Source organism: Centruroides vittatus, unplaced genomic scaffold, assembly GCF_030686945.1.
Source record: "Centruroides vittatus isolate TY-2023 unplaced genomic scaffold, ASM3068694v2 contig_1033, whole genome shotgun sequence".
In the NCBI taxonomy this organism is placed as follows: Eukaryota; Metazoa; Arthropoda; class Arachnida; order Scorpiones; family Buthidae; genus Centruroides; species Centruroides vittatus.
Window position 1 is genome coordinate 1,755,224 of NW_027120671.1, and position 25,852 is coordinate 1,781,075.

Sequence of the window (25,852 nt, forward strand, 5' to 3'; positions counted from 1 at the left end):
TTAATAATCTTTTTAAGTCTATCTCTTGGTTTTCATACCTTTGTATTTATTATTGAATTGCCATTTGTGACATCATCATTTTTACTTTATTTTCCTGTAAAAGGCATTTCGTCACTATCACAATCATTAAATTTTAATGAATGTTCTACTTCATTCTTACTGTGAAGATTTTCATAACCAAATTTGTCTCCTATAAATTTCACATTCGTTAATTGTATAAGGGATGTATAAAGTTGTCATTTTCTATAGCTCTTGGTTTATGTGAGTATTCTACAAATATGCATGCTTTCACTCTGTCCTATAACTTATTTCATCCATGTGATGGTAAATGCACATATGCTAGATAACCATATATCTTTAGACTTTGGTTAGGCTGCAATTCAGGTGCATTATCATTGATTATCGAATACACTGTTCTGTTTTTAATGTAGGCTGTTGACACAGTGGTGTAGCGAGGGGGTGCAAGGGGGTGTATCATGCACCGGTCACCCAAATGGTCTCCAAGACAAACTGTGTGTTTCTGGAGGGGGGAGGGGGCGCCAATAAAGTGTCAGGTGCCAGTTATGTTCGCTATGCCACTGTGTTGCCACTATTGCTTTGGCCCAATCTTGGTAATCTTGCTGTCTTTAACATTGCTCTCACTGCATCTAAAAGTGTTCTATTCTTTCCATTTCCTGTTCATCTGTAGACTTGTGTTTGTTCTCTCATGCTTTATTCCTATTTTGTCAAACATTTTCTTTATTGTACCTTTGCAATACTCTAAACCATTATTACTATGAAATCTCTTCACTCAATATCCTGTTTCTCTTTCTACTCTAGCTATATATTTCTTAGTAAATTTGACTATTTTTTTGTTAGTTTTAAACAATAAACTGTTACTTTTCTTGAGTAATCAATCATTAACAAATTGAGAACATCCATATGATTTTACAGGTATTGGTCAACATACATATGAATGTATAAGCTCAATTGTTGATTGATTGATTGCCATTCAATGTTTTACAGCTACTTTTGGTTAGTTTTCTGACCACAACCTTTGTAATGCACATCCTACAATTTTATATTTTATAATCTAAACAAATTCTTTGCAAGCAAAGTTAGATAAATTCTGCATATTAGATTTGACATCAAAGATTTTGCCATACTGACTCATGTTTGTTTTTGCTGGTTATATACTCAGTCTGTTACTTTCTCTTAACAATTACTTTCATCCTTACTATCTTTTCTATGCTATCTTATTAGCTGTTTTATTTCTATTATTGAATACTAGTCTTTTGCCCTTTCTATTTGCAAAACCAGCAATAGATTGTCTAATGTTCAGAATGTGACATGTGACATTATTTTGCATGATGTAAATAGGAAAAAAGATATACATCTTATGTCTTATGTTTTCTATTCCTACTACTATTAGTTCTTTATTCCTTGTGTTATCTGCAGAATATATATCTTCTTCTATCTCCCTATACATGTCAAACATCTGTACTTGCATACATGGTGTGAGGCACCCTGTCTGCTGCTAACCAATCATTGTCAATTAGGAAATGATTTATTGTTATTTGGAGTTAATAATCTGTAAGGTTTCCAAAGATAAAATAAAATATGAGGATTTTTATAATTGAAGTGCTTTATATTTTTCCATTATTAGCCATTTCCATAATATTGTCTCAAAGTATTAAGATCAAGAGATTAATTTAATTAATACTGCACAATCTTGATCTTCAAATGTCTCTATTATCATATACAACATAGCCACCAGCTATTTTTCTCAACAGGCAGCAGCACTTATGGTTTTTGACTCATGTAGCATAGTTTACTTCAAGAAGTGGACTATAGTAGATAATTGTTGGTATTGCAAGCAGTATGTTTTTTCCCAGATCCAGCATGTATTCATTATTGAGCAGTATGCAAGAGTAATTGAATTTGGACGGAAATAACTGAACATGGAACTTCCCAATAAATCTGTAGTGGATGTCCACCAGTACTGACAGAGGAAAAAATTACAAGGTTTTGGAATAAATGTTCCAATCTCTGTTGGAAAAGGTATAAAATCTTCATCAGTGTGATTTATCATATGAAAGTGCATATAAAGCTGTAGAAAAGTTAGGTTGGGTTGTATGACGTTGATCACATTCCACTACTAAGTTGATTTGGATTTACAGGTAGAGCCTTAGTCAACTGCTGAAACTCAGACCAACACCCAAAAATTCAGAAATAGCTGATTATAAAAGAATATAAGCATTTCAATCGGAGAAACCTTCACAATTATATTTTACGTCAATTATTATAACATTACTACAATATTTTTGTATAATAACTTTATGTATTTTAAAACTGTTCTATTGGTTACCACTTGCCATTCTTTTCATTCTCAAAAATGAGCATTGCTTGCTCAAAAGTGCTAAAACAGAAATATTAAAACTTTGGAGAAGCATGTGTATTTTAGTTTAACTCAAATATGAAATAAATCAAATTTAACAGATGGTGAAAAGCATCTTCAGTTTCTTGCAAATATTTCATAAAGAAAAATGGTATAAAACCAGTTTTTAAAACTTGAATCAATTGGATAAAAGTTACTGAAGAGTTTGTTATTTCTTAACAGAAATTAGAAAATAATTAATATACTGATAGTTCTAAACTATCATATTCGATATAAAGGTATTTTAAAACAAATTTGCCATATTCATGTTTATAAAATATTGTATATAAAATTTGCCAACATATTTAAAACTATACTGTTATATATAAAATATAGTTTGGAACCTGTTAACATGTTCCTATTTAGGAACATTAAAATGGGTATTTTTTATTTATTTGTTTAGTTTGCTTTCCTCTTGTTGTGTCATATGAACACTTGTTGAGACAGTAATAAATTTTGATATAATTTTGATATAAAGTATGTGACAGAATAAGCAAAAACATTCAATATTAATTTTGCAAGTTATGAGAAAACACTAGACTAAAATATAAATAATAATACCGTTTGGACTACACTTTTATCTTACCATTAAAACATTCAAAATATTTTCAATACCGTGGACATGCAATGATTTTCTTAAGGTAAGTAAATCTTATTTTATGCTAAAAATTATTCTTAATCATTTTAAAACTATGTTTCTCTCAAAAAATAACTCTCCATAAAACAAATTTTACACTTAAGTCTTTACCTGAAAAGCTGCAAGGCCAACAGCAGCACTGGAGATGATATTTATATTTTTGTTTACAAAGTCAACAATTTTCTCATAGCATCCCTAAACAGAAGAAAAATAATGTGTAAAATACATTATCCAGTTTAACAGCGAAGGAAAATAATTATTTGAATTTTTTCATATATACCTTCTTCTATCGGACTTACTTTATGATATATGTCACTCATTTTGATGTTACGTCCATTATGACAATTTTTTACTTTACAGCAACTACTCGGCACAGTCAAATTAGTTGTCTTTGCCCACGGAACTTGTTGCCAATCTTTGTAACTCCGAACACCACAGCATTTAAGCTGAAAATTTGAAAAAAGCTTGTAAAGATTTGATAGAATAACAATATGGAGGGCACAGAACCGAAATTATTACTTACGCTGTGTTGATATTTTTAATCTCCATTGTGATGCCGGTCTAATAAATAAATATGCTTTCTAACTTTTAAAATTATGATATAGTTATGGAGCATTGCGATATGATTTTTAATATGAAAAGAACGGGAAAACTATGGTATGTTTAGATTATTTTAAATGAACAAAAAATGTCAGCATTTTATTCTTATTTATTAAAATCGTGGACGTGCGTGCATATTTTAAAAATTCCTGCCGGATATGTGGTTGGAATGCCGAAAAATGGGCACATCTGGGAAAAGAGGACGTTTGATAACCCTGTAGATCACCTATATTTCGGGGATGAAGTGAAAGTAAAAAAAGTGTAGGAAGAATAAAAGTAAATAAAAACAGCAAGTGATTTTTGATTCAATTTTCTTCTATCCATATTTTAAAATATAAACATATTTCACTACATGTTGACAGATATCTTCTGAGTGTGTCACAGATCCCAGTTTGGGAAACACTCTCCTACAGTCTAATTTTTCAAGAAAATTATCAAGTACAAATACAGTAGAGCGTCGATAAGTGGAATGGCCGGAAAGTGGAACGATTTTCAGTCGGACTGTGTCGTGCTGAATCGAATGTTTTTGATACTAAATTTACTTCTAAAGTATAATTTTCATGTTTTTTATATTCTTTAATATATTTATTTTGTTTGTACAAAATGCAGAAATAATTTTTAACGATACGATAGCCTCGATGATTATAAAAATTTTCGTTAGGCTTAAAATCGACGAAAATTCAACACGAAGCGACACGCAACGGAGAAAAATTTGAACATCGGACAGGTTAATGTATTTTTTCGTACAAAGTCGGAAACTGGAACAAATCATTAACTGGAAGGACCCCAGTCCCCAATTGGTTCCACTTATCGACGCTCTACTGTACTTTACAACAGTGATTTTCAACAGGTGTGCCGCAAAAATTTTTGAAGTTTAAATAAATTATTTTCAAAAGAAGCCCAAAGAACAATAAGTGTACATGTCAAAATTAAAAATCTCTTCAGTTATCCATTGTTATAATAAATAAAATGTATACATACTGTAGTAAAAATTATATATTCATAAGCAGGAACATTGGGCAGGTTCTAAAGGCAATTATCATGCCACTTTTAAAGACAATGTTAATTGTTTTTCTTATGTAAATGAGAATTATTGATTTAATGTTGATGTATTGATATCAAATTCATTACACAATAATGTCTAACCTTAGAAATTAAAAAAAGCAATGAATATAATAAAGAAATTGATAAATTTTATTACTCACGTAAGACTGGAGCATATCCAAATTCTGTCCCTGCGATTGTTCCTTGCCATAATTATAAATAGTATTATTCAATCCGGAGTAAAATCCATCTTTCAAATGATTACGGAATGCATATCCAGAAATTCCTGCTCCCAATTGTAGAATAAATACCAACGTCAGGAATGCAGAAAACTGCCATTGGAAAGTTTTTACTTAAATCATTTTCTTATTTAAAAAATATTTCAAAATAATCTAATAATATAACATTAGATATTTTTCTTTTATCTGTCTTTTTTTTTACTTATCTATTAAATAAAGTAAAAGTTTTATATAAACATGTTTAGATGAGTTACTGAACAGATGATGCATGTATTTTTCAAGATTATATATTAATAAATCTTATTTTTTTCATGTATGACAGTCTACTGGATAACTAAATTACATACAATATTATAGGCATTATCTTTGCGTTAAAAACATTTTAAAGTATCTATAAATTTTGCTGTATGTATTATTATTTTATGAAAATTCAGAGGGACAAACTTATGATTATTATTTAGTAAAACAACTTTAAAGTTTTTTTTTAACTTTTATAAATTATTTGAAAACTTTTAGGCCATCAGTGCCAAGTAAAAATTGCCTGTTTAACATATTCTATTTAAGTAGTCTATTGTATTTCTCGTATAATACATTACATAATAGGTAACCAAATTTAGTAAGATCACCAAAACGATGCATGTTAAAACAAAAATAAACAGTGTGTCACCAGGACATTTGACTTCATTTTTAAAAGCTTTTTTTCTTTTTTACTTTAATTTCTCGTGAATATTAATTTTTTAAAATTTATTCATTAGAAAATGCCATTGAATTTAATCGAATATGTAAAGTTGATATAGTTTAATATAATTATAAATGCTGCAGGTTATACATCTTTCAATATTGTGAATATTATAATAGAAGTCATTTATATTTTTAGCAATTTAAAATACCTGATAGAATACATACCAAATAGAGTAGGATAGGTTGTTCCTTTACCGTACACCAGCATCCTAGACTACCCACTACAATGACTGCAGCACCAGTTGCTATAAATGTGTACGATGTAGCACTGCTATAATCTTTAGACAGCTCGAGAAAATGATTGAGTGAAATCTTCATCCATATTCCAACGACCAAAAATACGATACCAGTTATCTGAAATATAAAATGGTTATATTAAACAGTTTGAATTTCGTGTTAGACGTTTCATAAATCCAAAAGAAAATGCAGAGTATATCCTTCACTAAATTTATCATAGAAAATGCATTCAAATAAGTTTCAATTCATTAATTATAGTCTATTAAAAATTCACATCTGTTTTAAAGAGTTATGAAATATTAATACAGTATATAGATTTTTCATTAATTTCTTTCCACTTATAATTTGAGTGGTGTGCACAACATTGTCTAAACTTAACAGCTTAGTATGTCTGAAGTTTTATGATAAATGTTTAATAAAAGTTAAATACAGTACAAGTTAAGAACAATGTAAATAGTTATTCCTTAGAGAAATCCAAGATAATTTCTCTTTTCTTAATGTTTGTTTACCTGTCTAAATTGAACACGAATACTGAATCCATCAAAAAGACTATTGGAAAAGAAATTGCGGATGAAGTTAACAATGTAATCGAGTTAACGATATTAGCAAATGAAACTGATATAACAGGAAAAGAGCAATTTTCTCCACTGTAGGATACCAATAACGAGGTTTTATTAAGGATCGATTTCTAGGATTTGTAATAGTTTTTGAATTTTGAATCTTTTGCTTCAATATACTAGTTTTCTTGATAAATTTCTTGTGTGTGGATATAATGCAGATGACATAAAAATAATATAAAGTACGTGCATACAAGTACGTTAATAATAATGATTTAGGACGGGATTTGTATGCACGTGCATGTTTTTTTCCTTAAACGCTACGAAATCGAAACCTGGAAATCATCACGATTTGGGTCCAAGTAGATGAAATTAGGGTTGTCTGATAATGTATATATTATATGCCCTTTTAAAAACACGAGTTTATATTTTTTATGAATATTTTGCAGATTTGACCATTTTCGGGACTAAATAAGTGCTTTTTTAAACTTTATAGCTTTGCATTATTGCAAGTGCTGTTTTTTCAAATGATCCATAGTCCATTTCTGCCCTCTGTGCAATGAATCTATTTTTGTGACATGTGCAGTTTACACGAGAAATGTCATTCCGCCATCCAATTACAGATGGGTGCACAAAATTCAGATGTTATGAATTTGAACCTTCTAGTTTGTTAAGTTATGGCAACGCAACACTTGGGCGATCTGCCTAGAGGGATGCCTTCCGGGAGGTCTTTTAAGGGAAACTGGCCCGTTTAGGCGTTACAGACGTGGAGAAAACGCCGGAAAACTCCACTTGGCCAACCCATCTGAACGAGACGCGAACCCACGACCAAATTTCCAGTGTTCAGGGTACGAAAACCGCTTGGCCACTGGTGGGCCTTGAACCTTCAAACTTGAGCTCTTTATCTAAAGAATTTTGTCTTTGATGGAAACATTACAAATTTAGTGGAACTTAAAGCCAACATCACGTATCACATCCACAACGTCTCTACAGAAACACTCAGATCTGTTGTTAAACATGCGACTCAAAATGGCGGCTCCAGTACACGCGTTCTGAAAACGAATGTTTTATGTTGCAATGGAAATCTCTCATTTTTAAATTCTCAAAATACTTTGAATTAATTGGACTAAAATTATTTTAAATGTTATATTTATCCATTTAATAATGTTAAATTTAAATCTTTGCAATCCCGATCACCGTGATATACGAAAAACTACATTATGCGTGAGAGTCGTACATCATACATTACCTCACTTCAATTTGCTTCTGAAGGAGAGAGGACAAGTAAATTATTTTGAAAGCCATTCGTTATACTGTAATATTACGTGAATGCAAAATAAACTGTGAATACATTTTTTCACCTAAAATACACTACATTTTAACCTATTAAATTCATTTCACTTTAATTTTTAATATACAGGGTGATTATAATTAAAGTTTGATTTCACAATGGTCTGAAATAAGAATCACTGGTCAGAATAACTTCGACATTTTTCATGAATATCCGTAAAGTAATGGAATTTTGTACTGTAAAGAAAAAATTAATTCAAAAATTTGCCGCTAGGGAGACCTGTGATGCATACTGACAGTCAAGGTCCATATAAAAAAGTCAGGACACGCGTACTGGATCCGCCATTTTGCGCCTTTTTGAGTCGCATGTTTAAAACAAACTTGTACGAGCAGTCAGTTTTATACGACATTAATTAAACTAATTTATGCAATTTTAGTTTAATTAATTAAACTAATTTATGCAATTTTAGTTTAATTAATGTCATATAAAACTGACTGCTCGTACAAGTTTATTTTAAACATGCGACTCAAAATGGCGGCTCCAGTACGCGTGTCCTGGCATTCTTATATAGACCTTGCTGTCAGTATCAAAAGATGCAAATTACTGATACTGACATGCGCATATCACAAACACTAGAGATGCGGCTACTTCTCAGGCGTTTTGGAAATGATAGAATAATTAACTACCATTTTCCTGTAACATGGCCAGCATATTCACCAGAGCTGAACTCGTGTGATTTTTGGCTTTTGGGACATCTAAAGAATGTTGTCTTTAATGGAAACATTACAAATTTAGTGGAACTTGAAGCCAACATCACGTATCACATCCACAACGTCTCTACAGAAACACTCAGATCTGTTGTTGAACATGCTATTTTGCGATTTCAGCTTGTATCAAAATGAGAAGGATAGCATAATGACCATTTGTTACGTCACTTGTAAATGTTTTTTTTTACTTTGCTTTCCACCGCGCCTTAATAATGCACGAATTGTCTCCCTAAATTTTTAACTGAATTTTTTCTTCAAACAAAATTTCATTGCTTCACGGATATTCACGCAAAATGTCAAGTGTCAAGTTCATTCTGACCAATGCTTCTTATTTAAGACCGTTGTGAAATCGGACCTTTAATTATAACCACCTTGTGGGTGAGTAAAACAAGACTTAGCAAGACAACTAAGGTTTATGTTTGGAAAAACTGTACGGAATGTCATTAAGCTGGTAAATAAAAGTTCTATAGGGACCGCTACGAGATTACGAATCTACCATTTTCGACGTTGCAAGAACAAATAAGGAAACAACGTTTTCTAAACCCTCCTGACTAAGAAAATAAAATGGCTGATCAAATCAAACAATAAAAATAGCTAGAAGCCAAAAAAAGTAGAAAAAGAAACAAAAACTCGAGGCTGTCAAAAAGTTAAAGAAATACTGCAAGAAAATAATGATTCCAATTCGAATTCAGATGTCAGCCGTGAAAAAACGTGATGACAATTCGGACGATGGTATGGTGGATGCTGGAAAGAAACGTTTGATTTGCGACGAGTATGGGCGACTTAATGAGTTACGATATAGGTGCACTGTATACGGAATTTGGGCACACTTGTATGTTCTGGACGGAACAACCCATCCGATTATATCTGCAAGATATGTCAAGGGAAGATATGACAACCATTACAATCGATATTTTCTACACATGCTGCCAATACGGGTCATTCTTACTTGTTATGTTTTTAATTTTATTTTTTAATATTGTTTTTCATTATCCAAAGCGTTTATTTTCTGTGAAATATTATTGACTGATGATTACAATTCCTATAGATTGAATTAAAATAGAGATTTGGCCACTGGTGGGCCAAATCTCTATTTTAAGTATAATGTCTCCCCTAAGTATAATGTTTTATTAAATATAAGGGAGATAATTTTTAATGAGTGAAGTTAAACTTTCGCGTCTGAAGCACGCGCAGAAAAGATTCTGTTCAACCAACAATATGGGTAAAACAGGAAAAACTAATACTGAATTGCTACGAAAATATGTACAGTAGTTGGATCCTACACATTTAAAATAGATTTTTAGACAAGTTCTTGTAAGCCAATTGCATATATAGAAATAAATTCAATAATTAGTACTTGATTGCTTGCTGTTCTCTCAATTGATTGTATGTTCCTTGGAACCAAACATAAAATTACTATTGAGAACTTATCATACAGGAACACTCCTCTTGACGGAAAAAGTGGATCTTTACAAAAGATATGCCTTTGTAAAAATAGAAAATAAAGATCCATTTTTTTCCATCGAGAGGAATGTTCCTGTATGATAAGTTCTCAATAGTAATTTTATGTTTGGTTCTAAGGAACATACAAATTAAATAATCATTGATTAGATAGGGTAGAAAGTTAAAATTTTATTCGTAATTGACTCGATTGCACACCTCTTACGAGAAACATTACTCTAATATGTGTTTTGCTGACGTCATAATTTTCAAATCCCTTGTGTTACTATTGTCGCATGTTTATCTCTTCCCACTGAAAAAATGTGACGTATTACACTTAGTAAGCTTTGCTCGCAGACAGAAGTAAAGCACGTATGTATTTCAATCTACAAGTGTTAGTGTATATATTATTAATATTTGCGCTTTTAACACGCATAATGCACACATAATGCACACATAATGCACAGGCATTTTAACGTGCATATATATATATATATTATTTATGGAATTTTTACGTGCATATGTTGCGATTTTAAATGCATATAAATTCAGCCTTTAGTCTTCATCATTCTCAAGTACACATTCGAAAATTGTTCGTTGGACGTTACTGTCTCGTTATTGTTGTTAGTTTTCAAATACGAAATGATATACCACTAGCAAAATAGTGACTTATTGGAAGACAAAATGATGGTATAATGTACAGTACCTTGTTACATCACTCTGAGAAATTCATTTTTCTTTTCTACTTAGAAAAAAATTAGAACTCTTAGTTTTAATGTAAATTTTTTAAAATTTCTTAAAAATTTCATTAAAATGTATATAGAAAACTTTTATGCAATATTAAATGACAAAAGTAGAAAACTCTGCCAATATATTCATCAGTTAGTGTCTGTTACAGAGATTAATAGCTTTCCTTATAGCATGATTATAATTTCAAATTATTCATCTACACTAGAGATAACTATCTGACCTTTGCAATTTGTTAAACTTGATATCTTTATGTGTTACTATTTTTGAAGTGATTGCATACTAAGCTTCTTATTTATCTGCAATCACTGACAAATTTAAAACATTTATTGAAAATAAATTGAAATCAATCTGCTATTGTCAAGATCAAACAAATGTCAAATACATCCTTCACACTGAAAATTACACAAGTTGCATAATATCGGCATATAATTATTATTCCTTGTATGGTTTAATCAGAGATAAATGTATTTCATTGAAATATGATACAATATAGGACTACGTCTTTTTGTATTAAGTCCAAATAAAATCAGTCCATTTGATTACCTTAAACACGAATAATAAAACGAATTTCGCAGTTTTAATTAATACATAATATTGACAATTTAAAAACTGAAGTAATGATATATTTCAATATATTATCAATTAAATCAGAATTATAAGGGAATTACAAAAGAATCGGTTAATGTTACCTATGGTTCCAAAATGGCGGCTCGTCTCTGATTCCAGCGATAGAAGAAAGGAAACTGTGGGGACGCACGTTCTAACCTAACCTATTCTAATAATTTGATTGGTAATAATTATGGTAATTTATTAGAATAGGTTAGGTTATAACGTGCGTCCCCACAGTTTCCTTTCTTCTACAGCTGGAATCAGAGACGAGCCGCCATTTTGGAACCATAGGTAACATTAACCAAAGAATCTAATTGCGTGCTGATTTGATTCCCTTTTTCTATTTGCATACCATTTGACAATCTCTATTTTACCAGTATCTACTTCAATAATCGAATTCAAATTTTAGTACGTTGACACGAATAAAATCTTGGAAGAAATTTAGTATTAAAGAAGATTGCGTGCCAAGTTTACGTATATTAAGAATTTGTAAAACTTAAATAAGTAAAAATAAGCAAAGCATTATAATGCTTTGCTTAATCATTTATAAATGCTTCATATACGAGAAATGTAAACTGTAATGAAGGAACAGAAAAACGCGTTTAATTTCTATATAATAATTAAATTTTAAAATAAATACAACGAGAAATTTAGATTTTTACATTAATATTAATTACTTTTGTAATTCACTCAGTCTTTATTAATTAAACCGTATGAAAAATTTACCAAATTATATAACGATATTTTTAAATTTTTCTCTTTCTTTTTCTATTTATAAATTATCGTTAATATATTGACATACCTAACAGACAAAGATACTAACAGCATATAAAATATGATATTAGAAAAAAAAAAACTTCATTATTTCCAACATCCTTACAAAACACTTACTTGTATCATCATCATATGTCATATACTTATTTATTAAAAATTTGATTTAGTTTTTATTTAACTAATACTGTATGTTAAATTTATATTTACACAAATTTAATAAATACGACATTATGGGTTGTGCCCTTAACTGAGTATAAAAATTTAGATATAAAAAAGAAAATAAACAGCCTAGTCTAGACAGTCTGCCATCTTAATACCACGATTTTTTTTTCTGTCGCTATCATAAATCAGTCGATGCAAGTGGAGAACAAGATGCATCTAGAGTACCACAAATATAAATTAATCTGCAAAAAAAAAAAATACTGTACACTGCTTAATTTATTACCTCTTAATTCTAATCAATTTTTTAGTTTTATATTTGTTATTGTTACTTTGTATTTTTGTATATATTCTCTTCTGTACTTTAGTAAATTGTTTTTTAATGGGAATCGTTTTTTATTCGTTGTATTTGGGGTGGATATTATTGTCCTAGCGATATTGCCTGTATTAAGTAAATAAAATAGGCATATTCATGAATAATCCAAATTAATAATCTGAAATTTCAATTAAACAGCTGTATAAACTTGCTTAAAAGATTTTGTCTAGATTAAATGATAAAATTACTTTTATTAGCCTACTAAATAAGAAAGTTTCACTTGTTTTAACTTGATAAAGACAAGGTTTACGAGTTAAGTAAAATAACCTTTTTGTTTAGTTGCCAAAAATTTTATTCATTCTTCACCATGTTATTTGATTATAAAAAATAAAATAAAATTTTAAAGTTTAATACTTACGTAGTATTTTTATAATTCGGGAAATGATTTTATTACTGTTATTTACTATTGCATAGTAAAATGTAAATATAAATCAAGATATAAATTATAGTAAAATATGTCAAAAAAAAAATATCTTTAAACATCAAACGAATGTAAAATAGTTATAACAAACTGAATAAATGGTATTTTTCTTACATTGTATAACAGACTGGAATTTTCCGGTCGTAGGAAAGGAGGAAAAATGTAAATTTAATACCTGTTATTAAAGTAAAAATACTCTATCTTGGATTTTCTTTCATTCCTCCAGGCTATTTATTAATTCTAAACACTAACAAGTTTGAGAGACCAAATGCAATGTTTTCTGGGAAAAAAATCTGATAAAATTAATCGATTATTTTAGATTTTATTTTTTTTTAAACTAACAATTTAAAGACATTCGAAAAAATTAATGAATATTACGTGATATTGCATTAATATAGATGATATCATAATGAGGACGTCTGGCATTTCACTAGCACACGCACACTATCGAATGGACATCTGTTCATATTCGATTACAAAACAGAAAATGCATATTAGATAACATTATGCATACTTTAACGTACAGTGTCAGTACAATCAAGAGAGGACGGAAGCTGGGGATATTTCTGTGCCCATAGAGAAAACTAAGGAGCCCATATTAGTCCCTACTCCTATAAAGTATTTTTAGTTTACTAACAAAAAAATAAAATCTTTAAGACAGCTTTTTTTATTAATAAATATCCTATATATTTTTTTCTAAATAATATTATTAATATCCTATATAAGGAGTCCGCTCTATCCCTGAACTCCATACAAGTTCTCGAGGGCCCTATAAAGTATAAACATTTAACAAGGAAAAAAAATATCGTAAATCATTTGAAAGAAACATAAGAAAAGAATCTGAACTATTATCACTACGAATCATATTAATTAATAATTAAAGAAATCTAATTGAGAAAGATTGATGGCTAATTATGGCTAAGTATGCTATGCGAATCATACGATAACTTATTTTAATTTATTTGAATAATAAATATGTGTCCAATTTAAACCAAAAATTAATTAATGAATCAAAATAATTACATTTTAACCTGTTAGCAATTTCTTCATATAAAAATCATACTGAAGGAAACATTTCACTAACGTAGAGAAATACTGTTATTTATACTAAATAATTTTCATTATTTAGTATAAATAAAACAGAATTAAAAATGAATTTAGAAAATGTATATATATTTACCTATATCTATTTTTATGAAACAAATATAGGTTTTTGAATACCGATTTTTACATTGTGACATTACATTTAAAATATCTCAGATTTTGCAATTATCACTTCATCAATAACTTTGAGCTTTTTACAGATTTATAAACGAATTTTTCGAAAAGTTTTTTACATATTTGTCAAGAGACGAAAAAGTAAAAGCTAAATTCGAAGCTAAGCTAAACCAATATATTACAGTATTTTCTAATCGAAATAATTCGTTCTAGTGATTGTTCAAATGTTTTTCTTGCATTTCTTTTCCAATAATATATTCTAAATTAGAAGTTCAAATAAAATTTGAAAAAAAAGTCAGTAACTACATTACAACTAAATTGCTTAAAAATACGATTAAAATAAATAATTCCAAGAATTCAAGAAAGTTTAAGTTAAAAATCCACAAGCACCAACTAATTTCGAGGCCATTTCGAATTTTCCGTTCGTACATCTATATACACTTATTTTTATTGAATCCCTTAATTCGGGGGTTTCCTAACTGCCTTATTTTTCTTGTAGAATAATTCAACACTGTATAAAGCGCCTGAATTTCTTGTTTCGACCCTATCCCAGGCGGTTATCGAGATGAGATTGAACAATGATGGATTGGCAATGTGTTAGAATAAACTATATAAATATTATTCTTTATAAATAAATAAATTTATATATTTATTTATTATGTTAATTTCTAAAAATAAAATTAGGAATGACAACAAATGAAATACTAGAATAAATTAATAAGACAATAACTCGAAAGATTTCCATTATTTTTTAGAATATTGATCATTATTGCTACATACAAACAGAATTAATATTTAAAGTTTTTATTAGCGTTATCTTTTATGATCTCTTGCGAAACACTAGTTGCTTTTGCAAGAGATCATGACTGGAAATATTTAATTCTTCCCAGAATTAAAGAACAGGAGGAATTTCATATAAGATGGGGGGAAATTTATAGTTTATAACTTATTGACGTATCAGAAAAAAATGAAATTAAGGAAAAAGTTGAATGTTATATAATAAAAAAGTATATTGCAATTTAAAAATAAAAATGAAATAAAAAATAAAAAAAACATCGTTCATTTCAGCCGGTGATGAAAGCTATTGTTTGCAGTGAAATGTGAAATTCATTTTCTTCATTCCTAAGTAGATATGAGTCACGGTTGTTAGTTTACTTTCAAAATTATAAATTAATATGTAATTATCCAAAATTTTCAACGTAGAAATAACTTGAAAATAAATACAAACTTTGATGATTTTTCCTAAATTATTTCATTTTTAGGAAAGTGTCATCATCAAAGTTTGTATTTACATTTAAATAAATGCAAGTGAAACGTCTAAATTTAATCTATATCTATAACTCTAAACTGCTTCAAGAAAGTATTTTGATTGAATCAGCGTGACAATATAAAATTGAATAATTTTGTTAATTCTGTTTAAAAATCTTAAATCATTTTTATTCATTAACAATTACTCTATTTTAATTACACGTAAAATCATCCTTTATTCTTATTCAAATATTTTCTTTATCAGGAATGACAAAAAAAATTCGCTTTTACCCTATCGAATTATTCTATTTAGACCTACAAAAAGTTTGTTCTAACAACGCTAGAAAAATATCCTTCAATAAATAGAAAAGTAATTACTTAAGTCTTATTCTTTTATGTTCTATATTATAGTCTATTAAAATTTTATTAATTATTTACATTCTTTAAACTGTCGAGTAAATATTTTTTGTAAATTAATGTATACATTCTAGTAATCGGGCTGCAATTTGAAAACAATTGTAGACCTATAAATTCCCACTGTCTTCCCTTAATTTCGAGAACAGAGTCGGATAGATAAAAGTCGAGACCAGATATGAAAACCTTAGGGACAGGAGGCCCCGATTATTTAATAGGAACTTCCGATGTAAACCGGAAGTCACGTTATCTCAATTCAAAACTTCTCCCCTGAAAGGTATTAGATAGATGACCGGCACGACTCTATTGTTAAAGGAAAAGTATGATGTACAGGGGCAAGCCACTGCTAATTTGAGGTGGAGAGCATATATTTTAAATTAAATAAATTAAAGATATGATTAAAAACTGCATCTCGTCATTGTGACGATGTCACAATAAATAATTGCTCGTTTATTTTAAAAATAATTTTTTTCTCATATGTAGTCTACACATATAAAAAATATATACTTGTTTAAATGTGTACATAAACTTTTCTATTTCCTAAAAACAAATGAATATATTTTGTATTTATCCTTATACTGTACATCTTCTCCCTAAATTTAATTCTAATATAAACAATAATTTTTAATTTTATAATCATTGGGCCTACTTTGAAAAGTTAAAACTATAGTGTTTTTCAAATGCATAAAAATATTTTTAAAATTAATTTCAGTCAGAAAGCATCGGCAATATTATCTTTACGAATTCGTTATGATTCAGTAAACGAATTTATGTTTCGTGGTACTGTATTCACGTCAACTGACATCATACTGATAACTTTCTTCGACCTTGAACACGAATAAATAGAAATCGAGAGGTACTGATTCGTAGTTGCCATCGTTTCCATTTGCGTCAAAGAATAAATTCCCTGGTCCGACTTTTATGATCCAAAACCTAAGTGATATCAATAACTATCGGCGACTTTATACGATAGTATATAATCAATGTATCGCTCGCAATCTGGGAGACTAAGTGGCTTACAACGAAGACAATTAAAAACATAGCTACATAATTATTCCAGATAATCATAAGAATACTAATGATCTGGCAAACTCTGCATACTTCATTAGCCAACAACCAAATGTACACTTAAAAAATGCTGTTGGGTGCATTTTTCTTTTAATTAATTGTAAATTAGATCGAAATACAAAACAAAAAATATTTGGAATTGAAAACTTAAAATATGTCGCACGTATTTTTGAAACAATTATTAGTATAGTAATTAATCATAAATATAAATTATTTACATTTAAGTACTATATTTTTAACTGTTTAAAATTTATAAACTATTATACATTTTAATACATTATTAATTGTTTATGTATAAACAATTAATAATGCAAAATATATCGACGGATTCGTAACGTGTAAATAACAGCTCTATTGTAAATAAACACTCGAGCAGCTAGAACAAATAGTGAAGAACACGAACCTCATTTCCTTCGACTTTTCCCTTCTTTAATTTTCAGTTTATACTGTATTAATATTATTTAATTATTTCGTAAACTAACTTGTGTAATTATCTTTTAACGTCGCATATTGGATTCTCAATTAATAAAAAAACAATTATTTTATAAAATATAAAAGATAAATATACAAATTAAATTAAATGAAACGATTATATAAAAATAAATCTGTAATTTGCCAGTTACGGAAGAATAATTGTAAATATAATATAATTACTGAATGGCAATTCAATAGAGAAAGAAAAGTTGGCGAAGATAACTTATCTCTAGTTTTTACTTCTCAATCAATAGCTGTTAAGATACAATAGGTATAGAGGATACAAAACGTGCGGAATATAATGAATATTCGCTCTTAACAACCACTTTTCTACCAAAATTTCCAACCATGAAAGTGCAGGGATGATTCCGATACCCAAGATATAACTTTTATCATCTTAGAAGTCAAAGTTAGAGCGATTAGAGCAAAAAATAATATTAAAATGTAGCTTCAACAAATGTTTACAATGATTTAAAGACCATTTAAATCAAAATCACTTTAATTTTTTTTATTGGAAAAAAATCTTAATTTTAATTTATTTTTTTAAAATAAAATTCAGTTAATTAAGAATATTATTATTATTTGCGGCATAATGAAATTCATAAAGAAAATAATTTTAAAACATATCAAGATAAATTAGACATATGTTTTTAATTATGTACGTTTAACCCATTAACATTATTAACATTTATGATGCAATCTACAAATTGCAAACAAATTTTTATATTATTATTATATTTATTTATTTATTAAAGTTATTAAATTTTAATTTAATATTTTTTTTTAATGAAATATTACACTGTATTAATTGAAATTTAAGAAACACTTCAAATTTCAGATGCATCAAGAAGTCAAAAAATGTACTTCAAACCCGAATTAATATTATATTTCATTAAATATACATAAAACAGTATTTTATATTTATTATACATAATATATGTATTTAAAAAATACAGGCTAAATCAGTACTTTTATGCTTAGTTCAATCCCTATCCTTATACAGTAATAGTATGACCAATATCGGATATTACAATCTCATAAATTTAATTAGACACAAGGAGAAAGAATAATGAATAATATATTTAAATATTGATGCTTCTACTTATTATCAATAAAACTTTTATTACTGTTTGTAGCATTTATATTATTACGTGTGTAAAATTTCTATTTTATGATCTGAATTTATATATTATTATAGGCCTATATCATATCAAAAATTTGGAATTTATTGTATTATTTATTTTATCGGGGATGAATCCGGAAATAAATCTCAGAGAGAACGATTTTTAATTCGTGTTTTTTTTATATTTTATAATCATTACATAAAACTTTACTGCCATTTTATAAGGGAGATTAATTCAAAACTATGATACACTCGTACTGAAAGCTCACGTTAACAATAAAAATTCTCAGTGTTATAGCTCTATTCGCCATCCCCTAGATCTTGAAGGATATTAATTATCAACAAAAAACAATTGGTTGTGGGCACTTAGTATATTTTTTTTTTCGTTTATTTGTTTGCCTGTTTGTCGCCCATCCCTATGTGTCAGAAGTATATTTAGAAAATTATTTATGCTTGAACTTCTAGGATAATTTTAAGGATGAGGTATGCACAATAATACCAAATATATACCAAGTTTTTAGAATATATTTTAAAAAATTCAGTTAATTGATTGGTGTATGTTATATTTCTGTATGACAACGTAAAAAAAAAATAAGAATTGTAAATTAATTTAAGCACTATTGAATCACATCATATAACCGACATAATATTTCATTTTTAAATAGATTCAATCTTATTTCGGAGACTCTTTCGTGTCAAAAATGATAGATAATTTCAAACCTGCAATATTCTAACTGAAGAAAACTTAGAAACTATACAAAATTCTTTAGACATGATTAAATATATTAAACGAGAAATATTTTTATATTAATATTGTCAATCACAAATAAGTTTCAAAAATTTATCGTGAAAAATCAATCAGACAGAACAGAAAATGGAACGAAATGTGAGCTGAAAAGTGCGTACTGAAGAGGTTTGTATAATATAAAGATAAGAAAATTCCTGTGGATGAAAAATTTCTTAGAGAAAAAGCTGAATAATTTGGGACATACCAGAATTCAAAAGAAATCAAAGAACATGTAACTCTTCCAGTGGCGTATTGAACATAACTGGCGCCCGACACTTTATTGGCGCCCCTCCCCCTCCAGAAACACATATAGTTTGTCTTGGAGACCATTTGGGTGCTCCTCTGCGAGTGGCGCTCGGTGCATGATACACCCCTTGCACCCCCTCGCTACGCTACTGAACTCTTCTTTTGGGAACGAACATGACAGGTAATAAAAAATCGTCATTATCATTCATTGGAAAATCCTGTAAAACCTCGATGATCCGGCAAGCCAAAACGTTACTTGTACAATAATCAGGAAATAAGAAAGTATAGATAATGTCAGAGTTTTATTCTAACTGGCTGGAAAAGCTAGACATTGGCATGATTACTGAAAACAGAAAAATTATTATTTTTTAATCAACAGTTGCATTGCATATTTGATCATTTCCACTCTGAAAACTATAACAGTTCAATTTTTACCACCAAATACGGTTACTAAATTGCAACCTGTGGATCAGAGAATAATTTGAAACTTGAAATTATGATAAAAAATGTTGTTGCATGCTATTGAAGATGGAGTGCGTGAATTTGGTATACAGATGCAGTGCAATTGACTAACAAAGGTTGGAATGATGTTCCACAAAGCACCATTACAAATTGTTTTACAAAAGCGGATTTCGGTCAACGATTTGTAGTAATCTCCATCAGAATCCATCGACTATATCGAACAAAGCCGGGTCGATTTCATTACAGCAATGTGGGATGAAAAAGTGTTATCCGAAGATTTGGTCAATGTTAACAATCACCTATGTCTGCCGATACTTACATCATTGATGAAGTGAAGAACCAAGCTCAAGAAACAAGCGACGAAGAAGAGGAAAAAAATATCATATCAGGGACAAATATCTTACTCTCGGTACAGTACAATATAGGAAAGCTAGAAAAACCCCTGTAAACAATTTAAAACGGCTTTCTGTCACAGATACTACACCATTCATAACACAAGAAGCTTTCGAGATGGTTGACTGCATTGAAAATATCGTTGATCAATAAGCAACTCACGTTACGCTTTTTTCACTAATAGTATCGATGGTTTGTTATTCTATGTACTGTACATCTATATTTAAGACATGTATTTAAGTCTAACTACATTGTATCTCGATACTTACGATCTAATTAAAATAACCGTAATAATCGATAACACTTCGATAATACGAAAATGTTTTTTTTTGCCCCTTCCATTTTGAGTTATAGAGAGTCTATCGTATAATAATGAGAATATCTTGCGTAGAAGTTCACCTTGACTTATTGTATTGGTAGCTTTGGTATTTTGTTTATTATTCAAACAACTTTCATATTTAATAAATGTGTATCCTTGATCCCGAAGTAAGGTCGTGTTTACATTCAATTCATGCGGGAATTTTTATTCTTAAAGCATAAGGTGAATGATAAAGTTTGATTGTTTGATTGATTTGATTATTGAATTGCGTGATTTGTATTTATTGCATATGAATCACGCAATTCTGTACACTTACTTAAATAAAATAAAGGTGATACAAAAATTTAATTATGAAACTATAAACAATATCAAAAATAATTCTGCTTAAATTATCGGATATTTTACAGTTTACGTTTAGTTTACGCTTATTTCTATCATGTTTATGAAATTTAAACATTGGAAATTCTAAAAATGTATGATGTCAGTAATATTCGTATCAAAAATTGATAATAGCACGCAATTGCGTGTATCTTAAATGGAAAACCCATGACATATACTTGAACTGTAAGAAGCTGTAAAAGGTATTTTGAAAGAAAAAACAGAATTTCAAATTTAGAAATGAGAAATTACTGAATTTATTTCCCATTTCGTTCTTTAAAATATAAATTTATTTATCTAAAATTTTGTAGTAGTAAATAGTAAATTTTAGTTTTTTGTTTTTTATTACATTTAAAAATATTTGGTTAATGTTACCTTAGGTGCCAAGATGGCGGCTCGTTTCTGATTCCAGCAAGGAAACAGTGGGATGCACGTTCTAACCTAACCCTATTCTAATAATTTGGTTGCTAATAATTATGGTAATTTATTAGAATAGGTTAGGTTAGGTTAGAACGTGCGTCCCACTGTTTCCTTGCTGGAATCAGAGACGAGCCGCCATCTTGGCACCTAAGGTAACATTAACCAAATATTTATACAGGTCTTAAATGATGATAAATTAATTATTACTACATTCGAATTAGTAATATGAATATATCAATAGTTATTACTCGAATTTCGCTTAAAAATATTTAATTTTCGAATAATTTTCAGGATTTGAAACAATCGAATTTTAAAAATAAAACATTAGAAAGTCGAGCATTTTTTCTCTATTATTTCATTCTTTTCAGAAGTTAAAATTCGTATAATAATTATTGCTAGTGGCAAAATCATTAACGGATAATTCATTCTATTTTTGTTTCCTGATTAGATTCGATGAAAACCATTCACTTTCGGCAAATGATTACGGCATCCATTCTATTGTATTTCCAGTACTTTAATTTTTCGTTTTCTGAAAGACGTCGGTTATAAATTAATTTCTTTTAACAACATTTTTTTCATATTTACAGATTTTAATACCGAAATTATCGATTAATTTCTTACCATTTAAAGGTATATTAAATAATTAAAAACCAATGCAGCTGTAATTTGAACTGTAAAGATGAGCAAACAGAGAGAACTTAATTAGCGGTAAACTGACGTCCTTAATGCTCAAAGACCTTCTAATTAAGTATTAAAGGCAAGGTGGTCTGGTCTCCAGGCCATCATGCCCTCTGAAGACCCGGATCGAATCCTGACGAGCAACTACTCGGAATTTTTCGGAGGAGGGATAATGTTCCTCATCATCCTGTCGTTCCCATTATAGACCTAGCCGAACCCAGCCCTGAATGTGATTAAAAAAGCCCTGTTATAGTGTCTACACGGCAAAAAAGAGTTAAAAAGAATACCTAATTTAAATGGTTTTATTCTACAGTGTAATCCCATATTTACGAATTTTTACATATGATTATACAATAAAACCTGTTTAAAACGGAAACCGGAAAAACATTCGGTACTGTACGAGTCCGGTTTACACAGGTTTCACTGTATATGCTTATTATTGTCGACTGCATCCTCATTCTTCAATTGATTCTTTTGGCATACATTTCCCATAATTTCTCTCTCTATTTTTTTCGGTTAATGTTACCTATGGTTCCAAGATGGCGGCTCGTCTGATTCCAGCAAGGAAACAGTAGGGACTCACGTTTTAACCTAACCTAACCTATTCTAATAATTTTGTTGGTAATAATTATGGTAATTTATTAGAATAGGTTAGGTTAGGTTAGAACGTGTATCCCCCCTTTCCCTTCTTCTATTTGCCTGAATCAGAGACGAGTCGCCATCTTGGAACCATAGGTAACATTAACAATTTTTTCTATTCATTTCAAGTAATTCAATACATTTGAAAAACTAAACTTGTTATTATGTAATTTGTGACATCTATTTAATATTAAGCTAGAATGCCCTCATTTTAAAATTCGATTTTTTAAATAATTCTCACACACTAAATATTTTATACTTAAAAATAAAATTTTCGGGTTAAATGTATGCTTAAAAATTACTCAATTAAATCAGATAGCAAGAACTATATCATATTTAAACGTTTCTATATCGTTAATTAGTTTTACTATTTTCTATTATACATTAAATAATTCCAAGAATGATTAATATCGTATGGAATCTAACAAGCTTTATGAACAAATATGTAAGAGTAATTTAAAAATAAAATTTAAATCGCATTAACCAATTTAGTACTAACGAATGGATTAATTGATTTTCGTTGTAAATTAACAAATTAAGATCGGTAATTAATAAAATGATATTTTAATTTTATATTATATTTAAAATTTTAAGTAAAAAAATCAAAGATTTCGATATGTTTTCGTCTGACCCAGATTTTCTGCTTCGTTTCAACCATTTCTACGTAAGCAACAACAGTATTATATATAATTCCCCTAAAGATAAACAGGCTTGTTAATTTCTTTGCTTCTACAATACACTAAAGGTTCACAGTCAATATTTGGAATAAAGAAAATACATTTACAATTGCATTGAAAATAGAAACGAAGCAGTATTATCGATTCCCCTGTAAAGAGGCGTTTTCCTTCAGACAGCGCAGCAATACAAATAAACATAATTATGAGGCTTATAAAACCTTTCTAGACAAAAACAACAAAGAAAATATATTGGATAATTTATATAATTTAAAATATATAATCAATACTTAAAATTATTATTAAATATTACTTAATTATCAAACGTCTTACGTTTTCCTTACATCAAACATATGCTTTAATTGTAGTAAAGTATTATACAGAAAAGATTTAAAAATTAAATATAAAAATCATGATACATAATATTATATCTCTTCTCATATGTTACCGAGCCAATAATTAGATCAGTAACAGGTGGTGTAGTGTCTGTCTATATGCTTAATACGTGATATTTTAAAGGAAATAATAATAATATTTAACGTATAGAACTTACAAAAAATATGATGTTGAATACCATCAGAAGAATCTTCATGCAGTTTATAGCTACTGTTGTTTGTAGTCGTTTACCCATCTTTAGATGCTCTTCCTTTAGAGTACGGTAGAGTATAGTCTGTAGAATGAATATGGCGTGACTGTAACAAACGATACTTGATGGCGTCAGAGTAGCAGCTCAGTCTAGCGATAATGCATAATATACAGCTTGAATGTACAGTACAAACATTATTAATAAAAATTGAGAACAGTTATTTGCGTAATTTTTTTCTCTTCAAAATAACTGGAAGGAATAATTATTCAAATTTTTCTTTTGCTATAAAGCAAAGTCTAATGCACGTTCATCCATATTTATCATTTTTTTTTTTCTGAAAAATTCATTTTCTATTTAAAAAAGAAACTGTATTGCGTGACAGAAAGATAATCGTCAGAATTGACCTTCAGTAAAGTTTCTTTTAGTGGCTTTACTTTAATTAATTATCTTTTTTTTAATTGCTTGATTGAGTTTTTTTTCGTGTAAGTATGATGTGCCACATCTAATATCGATTATCGCTATAGCAACGTAAGGTTAATGTGACAGGGTGGAGGTGGATGATGCATTAGAAGGTGTAGTGTTTTCGTGTCGACGGGTAAGGAACATGACTGGATATATCATTAAAGAAACTGTAAAAAGTGAGCTTATCGTTCTCAACTCTGATTTAAGTAATATAAAAATTTTTAAATTACTTTTTTTGTAGAAAAGATGCCCACATCACCCAATTGGTTTAGGATAAAGCGCAAACCTGTCAAAACACCCATAATTAGACTTCACGGAGCTCCTACTATAGAACCGTCTAAGAGGAAGAAAGTAAGTTGCAACAAGTTATTGCACATTCCTGAAAGAACTGTAGAATCACCTCCCAGGAGTAGGAGGAGATCGTTATCGTTGTCTTCATCCGGAAGAAAACCGCCTGTAGATTCACGATACTTATCATTATCTGATGTTAGAAAGGAAAGTGGATGGAAAGAAAGGAAGAACGACTTTGTTTTCTCGGCTTCTGAGAGCCATTCTTCTAGAAAATTACTGAAAACTGCCGAAGGAATCAGAAATTTAACATTAGATCCTACACCAAAGAAAAAGTTTCAGATGTGAGAGGAATAATTATATGTTTTTCTTTTATTATTATTCATATTTTTCTTACATAATATGAGTGTTATAAATCGAAATTTATCTTTTATCTGTTTTTAGAAATAATAATTTTAAGGTAAATTTTTTTTATTTTTAAATATAAATTTTAATCATTTTAACCAAGATAAATTTTGTTTAATTATTACCGTACTAAATCACGATAGCATGGCTCAGCTGAAGATATTAGGAACGTGGAAATTGAGCAAAACACAATTATGGATACCCATAAGAAGCGAAATATGTTTCGAGGTAAGATTGAATTTATTTATATATTTATTTTTCCTATTAAATATTAATTTTGATAACAAAAATGAAATTTGTTAAGTTGATAAATCAAAATCACATCTGAAAGTTTGCTTTGTTTACTTTTTATCGATCTCTTCCGTAAAGTCGCCATTTACCTAGCGATAAAATTCGTTTTTTTTTAAATGTAAAAGACCTTAAAACACGCTAATCGCCTTTGGATCAATTTTACTCCATAAATTCATCAATAAAATTTCAATGTTAATGAACAAAGGCTGTATTAAATTATT

At 29.0% G+C, this 25,852-nt stretch overlaps 2 protein-coding genes across 3 annotated transcripts in view; one reads left to right on the forward strand and one right to left on the reverse strand.

Moving 5' to 3' along the window:
• The window catches only part of LOC136968618 (tetraspanin-7-like), a 30,096-nt gene extending 5,718 nt beyond the window's left edge, over positions 1–24,378 (reverse strand). The window contains exons 1-5 of the mRNA XM_067262616.1: positions 24,153–24,378; positions 5,843–6,031; positions 4,859–5,029; positions 3,353–3,499; positions 3,165–3,248 (exon numbers count right to left, since the gene is read on the reverse strand). Coding sequence (XP_067118717.1) covers positions 3,165–3,248; positions 3,353–3,499; positions 4,859–5,029; positions 5,843–6,031; positions 24,153–24,230 — 669 coding nt within the window. The 5' untranslated portion in view covers positions 24,231–24,378. The remainder of the gene's footprint in view (positions 1–3,164; positions 3,249–3,352; positions 3,500–4,858; positions 5,030–5,842; positions 6,032–24,152) is intronic.
• A 188-nt stretch (positions 24,379–24,566) lies between these two features.
• Positions 24,567–25,343, forward strand: LOC136968210 (uncharacterized). Of its 2 annotated transcripts, none has more exons than XR_010879619.1 (2): positions 24,567–24,780; positions 24,889–25,343. XR_010879619.1 is itself a non-coding variant. In XM_067262195.1 (2 exons), the coding sequence occupies exons 1-2, from the start codon at positions 24,790–24,792 to the stop codon at positions 25,281–25,283; spliced, it is 429 nt and encodes a 142-aa protein (XP_067118296.1). In that variant the 5' UTR covers positions 24,567–24,789; the 3' UTR covers positions 25,284–25,343. The 2 variants fall into 2 exon arrangements, 1 of the variants encoding a protein (XP_067118296.1); XM_067262195.1 differs by having other exon boundaries at positions 24,567–24,823.
• The last annotated feature ends 509 nt before the right edge of the window (positions 25,344–25,852 follow it).